The 21,210-nt window shown below is 49.9% G+C and overlaps 2 protein-coding genes and 1 long non-coding RNA gene across 5 annotated transcripts; 2 read left to right on the top strand and 1 right to left on the bottom strand.

Moving 5' to 3' along the window:
• Positions 1–535: 535 nt before the first annotated feature.
• On the bottom strand, positions 536–5,797 carry LOC118239464. Of its 2 annotated transcripts, XR_004771651.1 has the most exons (3): positions 5,394–5,797; positions 2,954–3,309; positions 536–2,094 (listed from the first exon to the last, which is right to left on the bottom strand). It is a non-coding gene; the product is annotated as an uncharacterized LOC118239464 (long non-coding RNA). The 2 variants fall into 2 exon arrangements; XR_004771650.1 differs by lacking the exon at positions 536–2,094 and having other exon boundaries at positions 2,293–3,309; positions 5,394–5,794.
• LOC100753326 (protein S100-A2) lies at positions 5,194–9,720 on the top strand. Its single transcript, XM_027393383.2, is given in 4 exon segments — positions 5,194–5,311; positions 7,551–7,698; positions 8,603–8,660; positions 8,663–9,720. Coding segments are annotated over 3 exon segments (348 nt in total). The 5' UTR covers positions 5,194–5,311; positions 7,551–7,557; the 3' UTR covers positions 8,812–9,720.
• S100a3 (S100 calcium binding protein A3) lies at positions 5,212–20,215 on the top strand. Of its 2 annotated transcripts, none has more exons than XM_027393378.2 (3): positions 5,212–5,311; positions 18,914–19,059; positions 19,721–20,215. In XM_027393378.2, exons 1-3 carry the CDS (start codon positions 5,290–5,292, stop codon positions 19,883–19,885), a joined length of 333 nt encoding a protein of 110 aa, XP_027249179.1. In that variant the 5' UTR covers positions 5,212–5,289; the 3' UTR covers positions 19,886–20,215. The 2 variants fall into 2 exon arrangements, with proteins under 2 accessions (XP_027249179.1, XP_035306544.1); XM_035450653.1 differs by lacking the exon at positions 5,212–5,311 and adding an exon at positions 7,567–7,698.
• Positions 20,216–21,210: the final 995 nt, after the last annotated feature.

The following is a 21,210-nucleotide window of genomic DNA, read 5'->3' as shown; positions in this document are numbered from 1 at the left end:
GTACGCATGTTTCACCTGTATGTTTGTCTCTGCTCTGTGTGTATGCAGTGCTCAAGGAGGCCAGAAGAGGGCACTGGATCTCCTGGAAGTGGAATTACAGGTTCTGGAAACTTGGGTCCTCTGGAACAACAGCTAGTGCTGTCAACTGCAGAACCACCTACCATGTTTCAAGCTCCAAGAGCTATCAGTCAGTCAGTCAGTCTGTCTGTCTGTCTGTCTGTCTGAGTGTCTGTCTGTCTGTCTAAATCATGGACAGTTGTGTAGCCATTTCCTCAGAATTTAAACATCCCTCTAAAGCCCAGGCAGTAAACAAAAAGTTACATATCTCAGGAAGCTCCTAAAACAAGATTCGCAGTGGTGTCTCCCTGCAGGTAAAGAAGCAGCAAGGACTTCTGTGGAGAGGAGACTTGTTGATTTGCTGAGCTGCCTGCAAGCAGTGCAGGGTGTCCAATGGTGCTGTTCCACCAGTTGTTAAGCATGCTAGGGTGGGCTTTTCCATAGTGCAGCTTTGTCTGAGCCATCCATGCTCCTGTGAGTGAGTTCAATACAGACATTTGCTCACCTTGCCCCAGGAAAAGTCACACCTCCCCACAGACAGAAGCTGCCCAACCACAGGCTCCAGGGGGTTGGTAGAGGAAGGGAACAGAGAAGGGTGCCCTTCTCGTGAGGCTATGTTGGATGAGAAGGAGCAGCATCTGTGGGAGGGGAGAACAGAGTTTTCTCATGGAGGTGGAGAGGGCACACGTGGAATGAATTGTTCCCTCAGAAGAACTCTTCTGAGGAAGGGGTCATCAAGCTGCTCCCTTTCCATCAAAAGAAGGGAGTCTCTGGTGGCACTGGAGAGAGCTGATCCCATGGAATGGTAACAAGTCAGTTTTCAGAAGGTTCAGGGGTTGGGTAGAGGACTGGGTGTATCTGGAGGTAGGATAGTCCAGGGAGGAGAGAAGGATTTGGCTGTGAGGGACAGCACTTGAGCCTACAGCCACCATCTAGCAGACACTTATTTTGTGCTAGGCACTAGGGAATGGAGGGTTTCATGAAGCTTAGCATTTATTTCTAGTGGGAGAGATATTTAAAGTCAGAATTAATAAAAATGATGCTATAGAGCCATGAGCAACAGGCTGAGGGACTGGCTGGGGAGCGCCTAAGTGTGAGCATGGGCCTGCTCAAGCATGCAGGGGACCTGGGAAATGGATTTGGGGCTGAACCCAGAGGAAATGACCTTTGAGGTGAGCTGGAAGGGTGATTAAGGAGCTTGTGCTGGAGCTGGAGAGATGGCCTAGGGGTTAAGAGCACCTGGCTACTTTTCCAGAGGACCCAGGTTCGAAGACTCACAACAGTCTATAACCCAGTCCCTGGGGTCTGACACCATTTTCTGGTTTCCTTGGGCACTGTATGAATGTGGCACACAGACATGCATACATTCAGATAAACACTCATGCATATAACATAAAATAATAAATAAAATCTTCAAAAAAAAAAAAAGAAAGAAAGGAAATCAAAGAGGCTGATGGGTGGCTCCACTGAGGAAGGCTTTCCATGAGAGTACATGGCATGGGCAGAAGTTCAGGGTCAGGAAAAAGTATGACCTATACCACAGCAAAGTTAGTGTGTCAAGAATGGGATGCCATGCCTGGGTCTCCTAAAAGTTAGGAGAATTCACTGAATGCTGTAATCTGAAGAAATTTGAACTTTTAGAGCTGAGGAGGGGTTAGTGTGAGGCCCAGGAGCAGGGCTGGAGGAGAATGCAGCTGGGACAGATGATTTGAAAGAGGCCTAAAGCAGTGTGGACAGAGACCAGTCATGCTTAGAAACAAGCAGGCTGACCAGACATCTGGTTAGCAGCCAGGGGAAGCAGGAGGCTGGGAGGAAGCCAAGCGTCTGGTTTGGGTCACGGGTAGATGGCAATGTTCTTTGTGGCACAGGGGAAGCCTGGTTCTTCCATCTGTCTGCCTCCTGACTCCATCCTTGCTCTCTGGAGACTTTGCTCAGCTCCTTTTCTTGGTCCCCATGGCAGGATGTTTCCTGTGGTCGTTCCTTGGGGATTAGTAGCTCTCCTAGGTTCTGTTTTCCAACTCTGTCTCATTGCCACTCCTGGGACTCAGAGGAGAAGTTATTATTTGCTAGTGTAATCACTGGTGTGCTTTCAGGCAAGGAAAAAAAGGGAGTGCTCCCTGACCCTCTGGCTCCTACCCCCCTCCCATTGTCATTCAGCAGCTATAGACAATGGTAGGCGTCTGATGTGGGCGAGATCTGGTGCTTGTGCAGAAATGAATGAGATCCAGTCTTTACTGGGAGATGGGGAGCTGACAAAGCTTTCTGTTTAGTATATTTCAAATCCAGGCTATGGTACATTTGAAGTCAACAGGAAAAGGTGCCAGGAGTGGAGGTGCCGAGAAGACAGGCTCCTGGACCCCAGTGTGGCCGACACTTGAGACTACTTTGCTGGACAGATGGAGGTTGGTCTGAGCAGCAACTATCCTTAAGGCCTTCTGGCATCACTGGTGGCTGGAGCATGCAGATGTTTAACACTGCTAAGTCACCTGTCTTTAAATTTTTTCTCCTCCCTTATTGGTTGGGTGGGAACATGTCCTGGAGCCCCAATTTTCATTTCTGTCAAGAAGGGTGAGATTGTCCACCTTCCTGGGACTGCCTCATGAACTATGTGGGGCCATCTATGGAAGCCCTTGACACATAGTAGGTACTCCGAAGCCACAGGAATGCACACACCCTTAGGAGCAGCAATCAAGAATGTAAGGCATGGGTTCTTACAAGAATGTAACGACCATGCTACAAGGGGAGACTCATGGGTATGATTTATAGAGCGGATCATGAATGAATTAATGCAATTTGATAAGAAAAAGAACTTCAAAGCTTATTTTGGGGTGCATGGGATATTAAAAGTGATCCTCGTGGCGAAAAGGCTTAGGCTCTGAGGTGTGGTACCACTTACCCAACATTGCAGGGTGAGCCAGGGACAGCACCCAGACTTACACCTGGGGCGCTGCTAGTGAGGCCATTTCTCTTTTCATTGAACTGCTCCCCAAGGGGTGAGTGAGCCAACTTGGGCAGTGTCCAGGCTCCCATTTCTGACACCTCCTGCTGCCCCTAATCCTACCCCAGGCATAGAAACGGGTTCCTGATATCAGGTTTCCAGTTCAGTCCACCTAGGCTTTTCAGCAGGGACTGTCCAGGAAACCCCTTCTATGCGAAGCAGGTGTGGGCGTGGGAAGGCTCCTTGGAGATGAATCACCGCTGCCTCCTCCTTGGTGAATCATGTTGAGGCTTGGGAACAGCTAGCTGGTGGACCTGGTGGGGGAAGAGCGGAGAACTACATTGCTATGACACATCTCCACCACCAGAAGGCAGAAGAGGGATAGGCAAAACGAACCAGCAACTGCTGTCGCTCAGAGCTTGGGAGGGGGTGGATGGACCGGGAGGACTCAGCTGGGGCTGGATGTGGGCAGTCAGAGCCTGGGATGCCTCCACTGCCTGCCTCTGTCCCTGCTTCTTTGCTGGAGTATGTCAGAACAGATTGGGGCTTGGGGGGGTGCTGTGAGGGGGGTGGGCTCATCTACCCGATGTTGTCTGTCCTGTGATGTCCAAGTGCAGATGTCCAAGGTCACACAGAGAGTCAGAGAGGCAAGTCAGTCTGCTTTTCGAAGTTTCAGAAGCGTTGCCACTGGATGGGGCACAGATCTGGCCTCCATGTCTGAGATGAAACACCCGTCTGAGGTGTCCTGCTGCCTCTGTACAGCCCCCTCTCTCATCTTGTCCCTCCCTTCCTGCTTTCTCTGTCACTATCGTGCTCTCTTTGATCCATTCCCTAAATTTCTTCTTTTTTGCCCGATTTCCACCTGACTTTTTCTCTGACCTCTTTGTCAGCCTCCAGTCTCCATCCCTGCCCTCTGGGGACTTTGCTTCTCCATCCCTTTTCTGGGTCCCCATGGCAGGATGTTTCCTGTGGCCACTCCTCAGGGATTTGTAGCTCTCTGAGGCTCTGTTTTCCAACTCTGTCTCATTGCCACTCCTGGGACTCAGAGAAGTTATTATTTACTAGTGTGATCACTGGTGTGCTTTCAGGCAGGGAGAAAAGAGACTCCCCTTCCCCCACTCCCTGCTCCTACCTACCCACCAGTCCCAGTGACCCCTGTTGCCAGTTAGCAGTCATAAAGGCTGGGCGGCACCTGGCGTGGGCAAGATCCTGTGCTCATGCAGAAATGAATAAGAGCCAGCATTCATCAGTGAGCTCACCACATGGCTAGGGTGAGGAAAGTGGAGTACACAAGTGAATCTGCCTAAATAGGAAGACGCTAAAGAGGGGGGGATGGTGGGGGGGCACAAGGAGTGCTTTGTATGTGCCAGAGCAGGTAGAAATGCAATCCAGTTGGGTGAGAGAAGCCTTTTAAGTGGCCTTCAAAGGGTAGATGGGATCTCAGCAGGAGACACCTGTGTGGGAGTGTGGGTACATTGTGAGCAGCAGGGTCATCAGCGAAGCCAAGGGTCTTGGCTTCACCATGTGCTTGTACCCTTGTTCACTCAGCGAGGAGTGGCAGGGAGGCTGGAAGGCAGGTGTTAGCGTGTGGAGTGTTTCACTGTGCACCTTATGGAAGTGACACAATGTTGTTTCTGAGCAGAGAGGGGCCTGCCGATGGAGGGGCCCCTTTGTTCCCTGTTGGCCCCTCCTCGGGGTGGAGAGTTTTTATTGCGCTCTATCTAAAGAAGGTTGTGACAGGAAGGGAAGCATCATGAGGAGGGGAGGAGGGGTACTCATGTGCTTTGGGAAGTGGGGCGGGGGGGGGGACGACACCCTGGGTGGCTTGGCAAAGGCATAGAAGAGGATACTGGAGGACCCAAGACACACTTAATCTGTGCTGTGCAGGCTGGTCCCCATGGTGACCCTGGCAGAGTACTGGGGGTCCCATTCTGCTAGCTCTCAGATTTCAGTGGGGTCACCATCCTCATCTCCCTCGTGCCGCCTGGTGAGGGGCTTCACACTGGTGCTTGTGGGGTGGTGTTTCTGGCTGCAGCTCTGGCCCTGGGGAGCAGGGTGTGCCGCTGACTCACCACCTGGGCATCTGGGCCTGGAACCATGGGTGAGTCACCCAGCACTGGGGGAGCAGAGAGAGGCTGCTTGAAGTCTGGAGAGGGAAGAGAACTGGGCCCACAGGAAGGGTGGTGCCTACTGGGGATGGGATAAAGAGCAGAAGGGGGCAGTGTGGAGTCTGAAGTCTTGAGGTCAGCTCTTCCCTGAGGCCCAGTTGAAGGACACAGTGTTTGTTTTTCTCCATGAAGAAGACACTGGGGACAGGTGAGGGCCTGAGGGATAGCCATGGTTGGGTTCAGGCTCCTGTTTTCAGCTCGGGGTTGGGGAGCCATTCCCACCCACTCACCTTTCTGTGAAAGAAAGAAGACGAGGTTCATGTCTCCTTTTCTTCCTCTTTTGCATTCTATACAGACTGCTGCTCACTGCGTCTGTGCCTGGTGCGGAACAATTGCCGTTGCTCATTTTGCAGTAGTTTTAAGCACACCCACTCACTTTGCTACCCTCTTTAAGAGGGATTCTGGTGCCGGACATTCAAAACAAAATAAACACCAAAAGATTTCTTAGACCTCCTGACATCGTCCTCTAGATGCCTCCAGCTGCTCTTTTGGACCCGGCTTTCTAAGGGTGGCCTGGACTGATTCTCTCCATCTCTTTCTGTCTCTCTCACTCACACGCACATGCACCCATGAGCACAGGCTGTGAAGTTTCCTCCCACCCTGTGTCCCTGCACCCTCTGACACAGGACGGAGCTGTGACTCACAGGCATACTATGAGAACCAGGCTTGGAATGATTCTCTAGGCCCCAGAAAAAAAGCTGTCCCCCCACCCCCACCCCCAGTCCCTGACTAGGCTCCCCTTTCCCACAATGCCTCTGTCTCCTTGCTGAGGCCTGGGTGAGCTCAGGGATGCCCTTGGCTGGGCCTGGAGGATCCTCCAGTTGGTGCTGAGGCCAGTACTGTCTGAGAGGGAGTGGACAAGAGGGAGTGAGCCCAGTAGAAGGATGTCAGATTTTATCAAGATCAGGTTGGGACAGGTTCTGTTTCCCAAAAATGACAAACTGGAGGCCAGTCTGGCATATAATTCCCTGCCCTTGGAGTCTTGGCTACTTTGCTCCCTCCTGGGCATCTCTGCAACCTGGTTGTGAGTGTCTCTGTCCTACAGAGGACCTGGGTTTCGATCTTTGTTCCGATATCTTGATCCTTGTCCATGTAGTTTTCTCTGCCTTCCAAGTGGGATCTCCCATTTGAAGGACTCTCTGTGAAGTTTTGAATGGGAGGGCCTTACCCAGATTCCTCTGCCAGGGCTTAGTGGTTAATCTGTGGTCTGTTCTCCTATCTCTGGGAGAGGTCTCTGTGTTTCTCACTTTAGATATGTCCATCTACAGCCCCATTTTTGGGGTTTAGGCCTAGGACTAGGTCATGGTTATGTAAGGAGGGCTTTTATAAGAATCCCTAGTTTGAGCCAGATGCAACTGCAAAGGAGTGTATTTGTAATCCCGCACTCAGGAGACTGAGGTAGGAAAGTCATGAAGTCAAGGTCTGACTGGGCTGCACAGCAAGATGTTGTCACAAAAACAATCAACACTAAGTTTGTTTTGCTTTTGCTTTTGCAAAGTCCTGGATTCTGTTAGGACTAAGAAGCCAAAGATAGACTTTCAGTGCTTAGCCCTGACTGGTTCCTGGGCCCTGTGTGGTGGCAGAGCCTTGCCCAAGGCTGCTTCCGGTGCTTTTCAAAGTGGGTGAGGGTGGGGCTGGCAGGGCAGGGCAGGCCTGGCAGGGAACACCCAAGGCTCCTCTGGCCTTACCCTGGAACCCACCCAATATTTTTAGAGGAATTTGGAAAAAGTGACTTCTGAACTCTGACCTCATCTCTTCAGCATCTAGCCTGATCCCAAGATACTAGCCATTTACATTTTTTAGTTCTAACCCCAACAGAATCCTTCCTGATGGGGAGGGTGTTCAGTCTCCTCCATCCTGCCATCTGTCTGCAAAGAGCCTGCCTGTCACCCAGAGGGAGTCCCTGGTCTAAAGGAGGAAGCATTCCTGCCTAAGGGAGCTTCCCTTTAGATGGCAGAGACTCTGATTTTAGTAGATTAGAGTTTGGGCAAAGGTTCTGCCTCTTCAGGGAGCCTCATACTTCTGGACTGTTCCCATGGCTACTGCCAAGCTCTACATTCCTGGCACAGATAGGAGTCAAATTGAGACTCTAGTCATCCTGCAACCTCCTCCTGTCCCCTCTCTGCCTCCTAAAGACACTCAAGTAGGGAGGCCTACCCTCAGAAGTGTGTCCTTAGGACACAAGGTTCTGCTTTATGTGACTCCCAGACCACAGGAGAGGTTTAACATCTGATTACAGTGTGAAGCAGCAGTGTGGACCCGAATCCTTGGGGAGGCACAGTTCCAGGGCAGGATGCAGGCACTGACTTGCCATTCCTAGAGGGGCTTAGTGGAGCAGAAGCAGGCCTTGTAGACTGGCCTTGTAGACTGTTCTTTTGTGTCTCAAGATCCAAGATGTCCAGTCCCCTGGAAGAGGCCATGGATGTGACGGTCTCCACCTTCCACAAGTACTCCAGTCAAGAGGGTGACAAGTTCAAACTCAGCAAGGGAAAGATGAAGGAACTTTTGAATAAGGAACTGCCTAGTGTTGTAGGGGTAAGTGAGGCAGGCCCAAAGGGAAGAGTCCCGGAGAGTGGGGGTGGGGGCAGGACACAGGACACAGGACACAGAGTAAATCTTTTCCAGCTTTCATTCTCAAGGTGCCAGTGCCAGGGTGGGGCTCAGGATCTCTCTATCAGCTTTCATTTCACCTGTTCTTGGGGTGGCTGTTAGGTCTACATGTGAATGGGCTTATTGATGGCTGTTGCCTTCTGTATTCCTGAGCACATTGCTGTTGGGGACTTCAGAGTCCATCAGTCTAATCCTGTTATTTGCTAGTTGAACAGTCACAAACTCACAGAAGGGTAGCAGCTGGCCCAGGGTCACAGGAGGACATAACTAGGGCATTAATTTCTCCTTTTATTTTACACATGTATATGGCAAGCCAAGAAAGTGTTCAGAGAGAATGAATTCTAGCTAAGACATGCACCCTGGGACTTTTGCAAATGAGATACAGCTAGCTCTCATTTGCTTCCTGCCCTAGAGTCAGGTCTCAGGCCGTAATATATGAAGCAGGTTTTTTTTTTTTTTGCTTCATTTGGGGTTAGCTCTCTCATTGTTGTGGCTGGATTAAAAAGTTTGTCTTTTCTGAATTCATCCTGCTGATGCAGGGGGCAGAAAGCTTTGATTTTTCTCATCGTCAGGATGAAGCTGGGCTCTAGTGGAGGTTGGAGTTACAGTCTGAGGAACACCCAGCATCCTTCACTCCAGCAGGAGTGCTGGAGACTCTTATATCACACATCTGTCTGTCTGTCCTCACTGGCCTTCTTGGTACCTCACTGGGGTCGAACCTGACTGTCCAGTGAGGAGAGGACACTGGAGGCTGCTGTAAAGGGGAGGTTTTGGTGGTGGGTAGGGCAGGGACCAGCTTGGTGATAGCTCCCCTGCCTGTCATCTTCAGGAGAAGGAGGATGAGGAGGGGCTAGAGAAGCTGATGGGCGACCTTGATGAGAACAGTGACTGGCACTGTTTCTGGCACTCATTGCTATGATGTGCAATGACTTCTTCCTGGGGTCCCCAGCCTGGCCCTGGAGTAGAGAGCTCCACTCTCTGTCACATGTCTTCTTGGCTAACGGGGCTCTCTATCTTTCTGAATCTTGTACTAAATAAACTTTTGTTTGTTTGTTCATTTGTGGATGATATTGCAATGGCTAGCGATGCTTTGTGCTTCTGCTAGATCAGTCAAAGGGCTGGAAACAGAAATTGCTATGATTTCCAAAACCTTCTGCTCTCCAACTCTCCTGAGGCCAAAGGCTCTGCTCTTTTGGATTTCACATAAACATCAAGAAAGTGGGCTTCTCTCTTTTTATTACCATGAACAAAGGCCATTTGCCCCAGAGGTCCTGCCTGGCCTTGTCTCCCAGCCCTACATATGTAGAGAGGTCAGAGCACTGAGAGCAAGTGGCTGTCCCATGGTTTGTCACTGGGCTCCATCCTCCTCTTCAGAGCTCTGTCTGCTCTACTCTGCAAGTGGCCCACACACATCAGAGTTTCCCAGGGAAAAGAGAAAACAGTCAGAAAAGCACTGCCTTTACTTGTGTTTTTATGGTTATTATCCATCTCCTCTTTTATTAAAAAAACAACAGCTTTTTTCCCCTTCTCTTAAGATGTCAACATCCCCAGCTAGAAGTAGCCATATTACTTTGCTAAGCCCCAAAAGATGTAGGTGAAGCCCTGCACAGAGAGGTCATTTCTGCCATATTAACAAGGCAAAGGCTCTTGAGGACAAAGTTTTTCAGCTCTCATCATCACTCTGTCTTCCACCTAGAGCATGGACAATGAGACTTGGAGGTATAGCAGCCGTGTTGTGATCAGGAATCAACAAACACGGTATAGCGGAACGTGTGTTGTAGGTTTAAAGAACAAAACAATGAAAGGACACTAGATTTCACATGTGTCCCTGGGCCCTCTACCCAACCCCAACTACCTACAGCAGACTTATTATGTAAAATGATTAAAGACACTGTCAGCCAAGTTTTCTACAATTTACCGCTGAAAATAAAACTCCAAATTAGTAAAGAATTTGACATTGTGGATATATATTTGTGTGTGTGTGTGTGTGTGTGTGTGTGTGTGATGAGGGTGTTGTGTATGCTGTGGTGTACATGTGAAGATTAGATGACAACTCCTTTATGTGGGTTCCTCCTGAATCTGATTTGTGCAAATCTCAATGATTTGTGCAATGAATAAACTACAGCAGAAGTGATACAGCTCCCTAAGGTATGTCAGAAGCTAAGGGCCATGCTCTGAGAAGCCCACACTATGTGAGGAGACAAGTTGGACCTTTCTTCCCTGGGACTGTCCTCCGTGTGTGAGCCACTTGGAGAGTAGATCACACAGAGTTCTGAAGAGGAGGCAGGGGCCCGGTGAGAGGCCTTGTGACAGCAACTTAGTCTCAGTGCCCTGTCCTCCCTACACATCTAGGGCTGGGAGACAAGGCCAGGCAGGCCCTCTGGGACAAATGGTTTCTTTCCATGGTAATAAAAAGAGAGAAGCCCACCTTCTTGACACCTGTTGGAGAGGGATCGGTAAGTATGAGAGTCATGATGCCAGTAATTAGCATCCTGGGGCAGTTCTCAAAGCTCCTGTGAGCACACTGTCATTTCAGCCCCATGGTAAGTCCAAAGGGGCTATCATTAAAGCTTTTTTACAGATGGGAAAGCAGAGAGGGGCAGCTTCAGCCATTTGTGGAGTGCTGCTTCTGACTAGGTACTTGGCCTACTCATGCAGCAGCCATTTAATCCTCACCATACCTGTGGATGAAACAGAGGCTGCAAGACATTAAGGACTAGTGTCTGGACTTGACCTAAATCTATAAGAAAACTCCTCATCCCTGTGGGACACTGGGCTGGCAGACTGGGCCTCTTTCTACTTTCTGAAGCTATCTCCAGAACTTTGGGCTTTGTGTGACCTGGAGGGGACCTGGCTGAATATGGTTCAGATGTACCCGGTACATTAACCCGGAGTCACAGGGAGATGGGACCTCCTTGCAGGTGGTTTGCTCTGTGAACTCTAATTTTTCTTTTAGTGTTGCATGGGTGCAGGCTCCTCGGTTTTGGATTTGGACAGTCAGTTGGGCTAGCAAGACCAGACTTACCTTGCTGCCTCCAAGGTTTCACACACTTGGAGAGGTTCCAAAGTGGCTAAACATTCCTTTTGGTATTTGACAAACTGACATCAGACTGTTGAATCCAGACTAACAAGCCTCTCTCTTCCTTGTGCTGAGGCAGAGGAGGGTCTGGACATCACTCTGCTTGTCAGGGATCTGTGGCCAGATCTCCCCCACTCCTCCTGGAATTGTGCTGGGATGAGAAATGTAGCAAGCTCACCTCCTGTTATACCACCATTTTATTGTGTGGCTCAACCACAGAAAGGTCTCTAATGCTCTGTGGAAAGGAAGATTGAAGGCCAAGGTGAGTTAATTGCCACATCCAAGCTGATTGCTTGCTCAGCCACTCAGACTGGAGCCCAGGGAACAAGACAAGTAAAAAGTAAAAAGATCTAGTCCAGAAAAACAGAAGGATGGTCGGATAGACATCACCTTAATCCAGCAGTCAAGGCCCTTCTATCGTTAAACAAGAGGGAAAGATGTTCGCCATAGATAGGGGTGGCTCCCGATTCCCTGTACCCTCCTCGTGATCTGGAGTAGGACATTGTGCAGTCACAAGGCAGTGATGTGTCTGTGAATCTTGAAAACATCTTAGTTACTCTTATCTTGGTGTCTTTAGTCTTGGACCGGGAGGAAAGAGGTTAGGGTAAGTTGCTCTTGTCCTGGGAGTCCAGGCAAATATTCACCAAATGACTAATGTGTCTATGTGCATAGTTCAGCAGAATCTGACCCAAAGGTTAAGGCAGCACAGGAGACAAGCACAAATAGTGGAAGCCCCTGGCATTTTCACCCTTATTTATTTATTTATTTGAGACAAGACATTGCTATGAAACCTAGGTTGTGCTCAAACTTTCAGCGATCATCCTGCCTTAGCCTTCCCAGTTCTAAGAGTAGAGCATGCAGTGCCAACCTTGATTGTATCTTGTGGTAGTCATCCATTAGACACTCCCGAGGACCAGAGGGGCAGTGTGTACAGTGAAGTGGCTTCCCTAGGTGACTTTTGTTTTGTTTTTTTGAGACAGGGTTTCTCTGTGTAGCCCTGACTGTCCTGGAACTTGTTCTGTAGATCAGGCTGGCCTCAAACTCACAGGGATCCGCCTGCCTCTGCCTCCTGAGTGCTGGGATTAAAGGTATATGTCACTGGTGCCCAGCACCTAGGTGACTTTGTAGTTAATTAAATCCGTGTGTCTTTTACATCATGAATCTTGATCCCATTCATTCCCTGTCCCTTCACATCAGCCCTCTGCCCCTACACGCCCCTTGAAATAAAACAAAATTTAAGAGAAAAAAGAAAAAAATTAAGGGAAAAATTTAAAATATCTCATTATGGAAGCTGCAGTGTGACCCAGTGAGCCACACAGTAAACACATATAGCTTTACTTGCAAGTGTTCATTGCAGAGTCATTGGTCTGGTTCAAGGCCTCTGATTTCTACTACACTGTCAACACTGGGCCCCACTAGCGCTCTTCTTCCATGCCCTGTTGTCGCCCTGTGTTGTGGAGGTCCTGCAGCATTGGGTCTGTGGGTCTGGTCCCTTCGTGTGCTCCAGCAGATCACAGGGCAGACCAAATCATAACCCTGGGTCTGGGCCTGAGCAACTGTGTAGTTGGTCCGCTAGATGAGAACTAGGGAAAGCTCTCCCATGTTTACAACTTTAGGGCTGGCTCGTCCACACCTGGGCTAACAGGGTTGGTTCTCTGCTCTTATACCACAGGGGGCAGCTCTCCCTCCTGTCCCTGGCATTGAAGGGCAGGGGTGGAGGGTGGGGGGGAGGGTAATAGGGACAGTTCTCCCATGCTTACAATTCTAGGGCTGGCTCACCTATGCCTGTGCCAGGTGTGATGGGCCAGGTGTGTGGTGGGGGCTAGGTGACTTTTATAATTTTAAGCCAGAAATGTCAGTTGAATTAGGAGACTTGCTTAGCTCATCGCCTCCAAAGCTACTGATTTTCAAAGTCAACTAAGAGCAAGCAAAGCTTGAATTTTTAGATGGCTCCACCCTTAAGAACACCCACATACCACCGAGTTATGGGTTCTGGGACAATGGGATGAACTGGTACCCTACTCCACAGCTCCCACGTGGGTCACTTGATTGCTCTACCAACTCGCTGTTCTCATCTGTGCAGTGGACACAACCAGCCACTGGCTTGATTTTCAGAGCAAGCAGTAGATCTAATCTCTGCAGGCTCTTCTTGGTCCTAGCTTAGATTCTCTTCCCTTTTTCTAGCTCCAATTCTGTAGCTTCAGCTCCGGTTCCAAATTCCTCCCTGGCCCCAGTGCTGGTCCCGGTAATCAGATACTCCTTTCCATATGTTCTCCATCCTTGGCCCAGAAGATCAGAAAGGAGGTTGATTGTTTCAGTCAAGTTAACTTAACCTCATGGGGCCATTAGATTTGGGTGGTCACTTTGGCTTTAGGGCTCGGGCCCCTTTGCCAGAAATAAATTGAGTGTCCAGATTCTTGGGACACTCTATCTTATTTTTCCCTGAGGTGCAGGATCAGACACTGCCCTTTAGAGGGGTGATGTGTTTTCCAGGGATCTTAGGCGATGGTGGTGATAGTGAGGAGCCAGAGGGGAGCCAAGGGAGAGTCAGGGTTTCGGCTTGTAAGAAGTCCTGCCAGATCGGCTAGCATCTGCTTTCGCCTTTGCACACTCTCTTGCTGATCTTTTGAGGTGATGCTCCTAGCCGCATTTCTCAGCGGTCAGCTCACCTGTCCTCGGGGAGCTATGCAAGGTGAGGGCTCAGCCTAAGGGTGGAGATGGAGCATGTGTGTGGGAGAGAGTGGGAAGGAAGGAGGATGACTCTAGTCCAGGCCCTGGAACTGGTGTCCACTTCTGCGCATTGGGGTCACCCGCAAGAAAGGGCTTCTGGGTAGATGCTGGAAAACTTCCAGGATGACAGGAAGATACCAGGTACTTTAAGAAGGTTTTTTGGGAACAAGGGAAGAGAATTTAGAGTCCTGACCTCCATCTTTGTGGAGGCAGAAGCTGAGAAAGATGACCCGGTGAGGAAGGTCTGGTTCCACTGTTCCCATGTAGGGAATTCAGTGTGTTCTGTTGAGTTAGACTTGGGGGCCAGAGCCCTCACATTGCCTCAGTAACAACTAGTAACAAAAAGTACTTTGAAAAAAATTTTTGAGACAAGATCTCACTATGTACTTCTGACTGGCTTGAAACTTGCTATGTAGACTAGGCTGGGCTTGAACTCACCAAGATCAACTTGTCCCTGCCATTCAAGTGCTGGGATGAAAGACCTGCTCTATCATACAAGGCAATACTTTGGATTCTTAGGGTAAGAATCTTCCAAACCCTCTTCAGAGATAAGGAAATTATATTTCTAACAAGGAAATTCAATCTCTAACAAATCTTCAAACATGTTGAAGTCAGGTGGTGAGCAGGGATGGAATTTTGAGTGAAGGCCAATTAAGTGTTCTTTCCATGTGCATTAAGTGTTTTTTCCATGTGCATCCTCCAACCCCACATCTCTACCAAGACAAGTCTCTTAGCCTCTCCCAGCTTTCTCCCCATGGACAAAGATGCAGTGTTCCTAGGAGCTGTGGCTGTGCCCAGGAGCAGGAAGGGCTGTTGGATAAGAAAGTGGGCTCAGGAGCTAGGCTATGGAACTCTCCAGCTTATTAAACATTAGTTTGTTATTGTCTGTTTCTCCCACTAGATTGTCATTTCCCTTGAGAGGGTCTGCGTCTGTTTTGTTTATGCTATACCCCGGATGCCTAGTATCAGTGCCTCTAATTACTTGTATGAATAGTGAATATCGAGTCTGCCACTCACTAGTTACATGACCCTGGGTAAGTCACTACCTCCCTGGGTTAGCATTTACCAAGTCCTTACTATATTTTAGCAACATTTGTTCCATGAGCCTGGCTTGTGATAAACTCCACAATAACCCTATGAGATGGCTACTACTTTTATTTCCATCAATCAGGAAAATCAGGTCCCAAGAGTGGAGATGACTTGCTTAAGGTGACTGGTGGCTGGTGGGAATAAGTCATTGACCTAGAAGCAAATTAATTGCTGGTCATCTCTGGTACCTCCTTTTGCTGCTGTGTGACCATCTCTGTCCTGTGTCCCAAACTGCTCATAACTCCTTGCCAATAAAACAGGGCTAATCACAGCTCTTCCTTCCTTTTGCCTCCATTGCTCACTCCCCTCACCCACATGGCTGGCAACCTCCAGGAGGAGATGGTGGCCTGGGCAAAGCTGGGTGCTGGGTCCAGGGTGAGGTCAAGGGCTCTCAGACTGCCCATACAGGCATGAGGGTTTTGTCACTGGCCAGGAACTCAGGCTGCTCTTCTCCTTCTGGTGCTCTTCTGGGTGTTTTTTCCCCTTTCTTTTGTGTGTGTGTGTGTGTGTGTGTGTGTGTGTGTGTGTGTGTGTGTGTGTGCACACTCATGTGACATGGAAGCTTAGGGGTTGGGAGTGAACAGAGAGGAGGCAGCAGGAGAGGAGGATTTTCACATCTGGTGAATGGTGGTCTGACCTTTGCCAGCTAAGAATGGCAGGGAATGCTGGACAGAATTAAAATGATCTTTTTCAAAACATCAAAGAATAACAAGGTATTAAGAGAAAGCCAGAACAGACATGGTGTCACACACCTTTGATCCCAACAGAGGCAGAGGCAGGTGGATCTCTGTGAATTTGAGTCAGCCTGGTCTACATAGTGAGCTCTAGGATAGCCGGGGCTATGTAGAGAGACTCTGTCTCATAAAACAAAACAAAACAAGCCCCTTGTGTCTAGAGAGATGGCTCAGAGGTTAGGAGTACTTGCTGTTTTTTGCCGAGGACTCAGCTTTGGTTCCCAGCACCCACATCGTGGCTCACAACCCCCTATTACTCTAGTTTTAGGGCATCCAACACCCTCTTCTGACCTTCCTGGGAGAAGGCATGTGTAGGCACTCATTCACACATGTAAAATAAAAATAAATGCATCTAAAAAAACAGTTTCAGAAGAAGAAAGGAAGAAATGAGGAAAGTAAAAGAAAGAAAGAAGAAAAGAAAGAAAGAAAGAAAGGAAGAAAGAGAGACTCTACCAGAATCTCTGGAGAGATTGTTTAGCTGTTAAAGCGTGTACTGCTTTTGCAGAGGACCAGAGTTTGGCTCCTAGCACCCACATTAGGTGACTCACAACCACCTGTAACCCCATCTCCATGGGGGACTCAACGTCTGTGACCTCTGTGGGTGCCTGCACTAATGTGCACATCACTGATGCACATACACAAAAGTAAAAATAAGTAAAAACAACAAAAAACAAAACAAACACCTCATAAAAAAACTTAGGTGATGGCAAAATCTGGGAAGTTGAGTAGGGAACCTGAGGGCTCTTGGCAAGCCTAAACTTGAATTTGGGTTTGATGATCTGGGGAGTGAGGAAGACAAAGTTGGAGCCCAGGGCTCACACAGGAGGGGACAAAAGTAGACAGACGATGCCGAACCCCCATGGGGCAACTCTCTTAAGCTAAAAGGCAAATGAATGCTCTACCCCCTGGACTGCTTGGAAAGTTGACCTAGTGCTAAGCAGAGCAGCAGGCTATGAAACCAGTTTCCTCAGGAGCTGGGGACATGCCAGCTCTCACCTGAATCTGTGGCCCAAATTCATCCACATCACTGGGAGTAGAGAGGCAAGAAAGTTCAAGCCCTGACAGCTGGAGGCTCCCCAGGAGGAACTCCCTTCCTCTAGGTCTCGAAAATACCTCACCACGATTTCCTCCAGTGAAATAAGCAATTCACAGCCAAAGGCCACCAAACACTCTGTGATCTGGAGGCTGGGCACAGAGGGTGTCCTATGGCCTCAGACTTCTCACCTGTAAATAGGGGCCTTAGCCAGGTGTTCCCAAGGTCTGCCCTGTACAGGGACTCTGGAGGTACAACTTAAGAGAATCCAAGGTATGTTCCCATTTTGTATTCTGGGTATCTTTATGACAAAGAGCTCAGGAGAGGGATGTATGTGGCTGGAAGTGGCTACCAGAAAGCTGTTGCCTGTTCTCCGCTTTAGGGAAGGGCAGTGGGAATGAGTTGGGAGTGGTGTCTGAGACTCAGACTGGGTCTTTGATCTGTGCGTTGCTAGGTGGGTGGTGGGCCTGTAATAGAAGCTACTGAGGGAAGAAGGCAGGGGACCCTGGGGGCAGCCTCAGTGTTGACCTACTTGGGTCCTTATAATTGCTCCCTTCATCTCTTGAGAGGCTACAAATAGGGACACCCAGTTGTTAGGCTCCTACAGCTGAGACACCAGCAGCAGTGGTGAGTGTGGCTGTTTGGGAACAGCTTTGGGCTAGGTGTTGGGGCAGCTCAGGTACCTATCCACAGCTAGCCTGCTCCTGGATACAGGGCCCGGGTATGGAAGCAGAAAGGTTAAGTTAGGAGGTGATGGGTGAGGAAAATCAGATGTGGTGAACTCAGAGGTTCCCTTGAACACTAAGGGTCTGTAGGAGTTTGGCCTGGGGAGTGTGCCCAGGCAAAATGCCCACTGATGTGGGGACAGTGGCCTAGCTATGGTTCTGATGCAGACCTTAAGTGAGCTCCTTGTCTCTTTGCTTCATTCTTGGGGATGAGTTGGGACAGGCCAGGGCTTCTGAAATAGCAACAGAAGTGGTGCCATGCAGGCTGGGAGGTGCTCAGAAGGGCTCTGAGGTGCTGAGCTCTTGGGATCATGGCCCTTCCCTCTATTCGGATATGGATCCTTGTTCCGGCCTGGGCTGTCATGAAGAAGTAGACCCCAGCAATGCTTGCCACTTCTGCCCATCCCCATACTTCCTTGCTGCCCATTTGCTCCCAGCAGAGGAAACTCACCAAGTCTTGGCTCTGGCTGCCCTGTGCTGCAGGACTCCAGTCCCTGAGGGAGTGAAGAGTGAGTCATTGGACTCACATGGAAACAACTCTATTGCCTCTCGGCCTGCCCAGGGTTTGCCCAGGCTGGATGGGCAATGGAAGGGAACAACAGAAAGGGGGCGAGGGAAGGGATTCTAGGAAGTGCTTCCCTCCCATCAGAGTGGGGGACTTTTCTCAAAGCCTTCTTTCTGTGTTAAGACTACCCCCACCCCCTCAGTTCCAGGGGAAGGGAGGATGGCTGTAAGATTGGGCAGGTCATAAACGAGTAGATCTGTGAGCTGATGAACTTCTCAGAGACCGTCTGGTCCACATTTCTGACTAGGCCTGTGAGGCCGCATTAACCCACTTTACAGAAAAGACAATTGAGACCCAGAGAGAAACAGTTCACCCAGGGCTGCAGAGTGAGCAAGAGGATGAGGGTCCCCAACTGCAGGGAAGAAGGCCAAGTGAGGTGGCAGGGGATCCCCTCAAGCTACCATCCCTACTGACATTAGCCTCGCTAGGGCAAAGCAGCACTGGGCAGGGCTTCCTGAGCAAGGCTTACAGGATGGAGCTTCAGGTGCCCATGGGGCAGAGGTATTTAGGACCAGGGACTGCATCGTGCCCAATGGGGAGACAGAGTTCCCAGGAGTTGGGGTGAGAAAGGACTTGAGGGAATCAGAGCTCAGTGAGGGTGAAGGTGACAGAGTGTGATATTCTGTTCCTGAGGAATTTATGGAAATGTTGGGGAAATGAAACGTCTGTCCAGAAAAATCACAACAGGCACAATGGGGAGGTGAATCAGTGTGGGTATGTGTGGTATGTGTGTATGTGGTGTGTGTGTGTATGGGTGTGTGTGTGTGTGTGAGTGTGTGTATGTGCGGTGTGTGTGTATGTGGTGTGTGTGTGTGTGTGAGTATGAATGTGTGTATAAGTCATGTGTGTGTTGAGTGTGTGTATGTGTGGTATGTGTGTATGTGGTGGGTTTGTATGTGTGTATGTGTTTGAGTGTGTGATGTGTGTATGTGTGGTGTGTGTGTATGTGTGTGAGTATATGTGTGTGTGTGAGTGTGTGTATATGTGATGTATGTGTGAGTGTGTATGTGTGGTGTGTGTGTGTGTGTGTGTGTGTGTGTGTGTGTGTGTGTGTAAGCAGTTGTCAAGGAGGGTTGCTCAGAGGAAGGGAAACTTCAGCATGGTGGAAGTTGACAGGTTTGGAATTAGCTCCTGGGAAACACTGACTTGGCTTTCCTTGTGAGTCACATCCCTTTTTTGTGACAGTGAGGATGACCCGGCCCCTGGAGCAGGCAGTAGCTGCCATCGTGTGCACCTTCCAGGAGTATGCTGGGCGCTGTGGGGACAAGTACAAGATCTGTCAGTCGGAGCTCAAGGAGCTGCTGCAGAAGGAGCTGCCCACTTGGACCCCGGTGAGCACCTTCATACCCCTTCCCCCTAGTGGAAGGTACCACTTGGACTCTGCAAAGAATGGCCTGGGACCAAACACCAGCATAGGGCAGCAAGAGGGAGAGGCTGGACTGTGGAGAGGGGACACGAGGAAGTGAGCTGACATGGCTGCATGAGCCTCAGCAAAATGGAATGTAAAGTAGGGTGACAGGGCCAGATGTTGGTGGCGCACGCCTTTAATCCCAGCACTCAGAAGACAGAGGCAGGTGGATCTCTGTGAGTTCGAGGCCAGCCTGGTCTATAGAGCAAGTTCCAGGACAGGCTCCAAAACAATCCAGAGAAACCCTGTCTCGAAAAACCAAAAAAACTGAAAAACCAAAAAACCAAAAAGAAACAAAACAAAACCAAAAAACAAAAAAGGAGGGTGACAGTCACTCTTACTGTCCTGTGGATAATACCTATCTCATAGCAAACTCTCCATGGCAAGGAGTCGGTGCTCAGCAAGTGAGCCGAGAAGCAGGGCTGGGAGATGGGTGTCTTATCAGGATGGGTAGGATGAGGTTGGCCCCCAGGAGGGTGTGGTTGGGAATGGGGCAGGCCCACCCTCGGAGGGGAGTGGCGTGGAAAGCTGCTTAGGCTCCTCATCCCAGGTTTCCTGACCTTCCCTTCTCATCCCTTCCACAGAGTGAGTTCCGGGAGTGTGACTACAATAAATTCATGAGTGTTCTGGATACCAACAAGGACTGCGAGGTGGACTTTGGGGAGTACGTGCGCGCGCTTGCCAGCCTCTGTCTCTACTGCCACGAGTACTTCAAAGACTGCCCCCCTGAGCCCCCTTGCCCCCAGTAGCCTCTGATCCAGAAGGGTATGCCATTCTGGAAGGTCAGGGTCTGCTCTAGTGCTCCGTCTTTGTCCCTGAGGTGATCCTGAGTGTGTAGCCACACCCTTCCTACCCTCTCTGTGGTATCCTTTCAGTCGGGGCTTGCCAGGTCCCTGATGTGCTAACCCTGGCTACTCATGCACAGTAGAAGCTTTCCTAGGGATGTCAAAGTAGTGAGGGGTGGAACAGTAGCTTCTCTTCTTGGAAGGGAGAACATTTGCTCTCTCACTTTGGAGGCTCAGCCATGTGCACACTGTGGCAGGGGCCTGCTCAACTCCTAATAAAGAAATGTCAGCTTGGCTTGGTTTGGTTCTTCTGATGGGACACACTGGATTTTGGGACTGAGTCCTTGGGAGTCTTTACCCCTCTATGTTCCATATCGCTGGAGGAAGGCAGCTGAAGGCAGGGGCCCTAAAGGCAGTTCCAGACCCCATAGGAATGCATAAGTCTCAGTATTCAGTAGGAAGGTGGGGCCATTACAAGTCCCCATCAGGTGAGGCTGGGGGTCTTTGTCTCCATCTCTCTGTCCCCTGTCTTGAGGTGGAAGCCCTTGTTTTGGGCTTTCTAGGAGGGCAAGAGGCTCCTTGGGAGAAACTCAGTACTTGTGATTAGAGCATCGAGGTATGTGGGTATGGGTGTGGCATAGCTGTGGGAAACCAGAGAGCAGTAGCAATAGGATTGGGGCCTCTGAGGTATTTGCTGCCAGCCAGGGAGGGAGCCTCTGTATTTACTGCAAGGGGAAAGGGATACTTTGAGTCAGTCCTCATCTCTGAAACCACAGCCCCTGAGGGTCCCAAGTTCCCATTTCTGACCATTGCTCAATCCCCGTATTTGTACCCCATCCTTAGAGATTAATCCTGACTCCCCATTTTACCTGTTTCTCCTGTAACTCTCTTCTCCAAGCTGAGTGTTCAAACCTGAATGCTCCCATCAGCCCCAATACCCTCCCTGGACCTTCTACCCATTCATGAACCTCGAGGCCTCATTACTGCCCTAACTCCATCACGCCCTCTTAGGCGTTTCCCACTTAATACCTAGGGTGGTACCAAGGCCCCTCCCGACTTGCCAGTCTTCACTCTGGGTCTTACTGAGCGTGACAGAGAGCTGTTTAGGCTGGAGAGAAGGGCTGACTGTCCCACTGGCCGGGGTCACCTCCCCAATTCCTGGGCCATACATTTCCATATTCCCCTCTTGCCCATCACCTCCCCATCTTCTTTCCTGTGGCCCACATCCCATGCCCATGTTGCCCCTTCTCAAAGCTTCCTTAAAAGTTGGCTGAGCTGTGGCTACTGGG

The sequence above is a fragment of the Cricetulus griseus genome (assembly GCF_003668045.3).
Source record: "Cricetulus griseus strain 17A/GY chromosome 1 unlocalized genomic scaffold, alternate assembly CriGri-PICRH-1.0 chr1_0, whole genome shotgun sequence".
In the NCBI taxonomy this organism is placed as follows: domain Eukaryota; kingdom Metazoa; phylum Chordata; class Mammalia; order Rodentia; family Cricetidae; genus Cricetulus; species Cricetulus griseus.
This window is presented reverse-complemented; position numbering and strand designations above follow the sequence as displayed.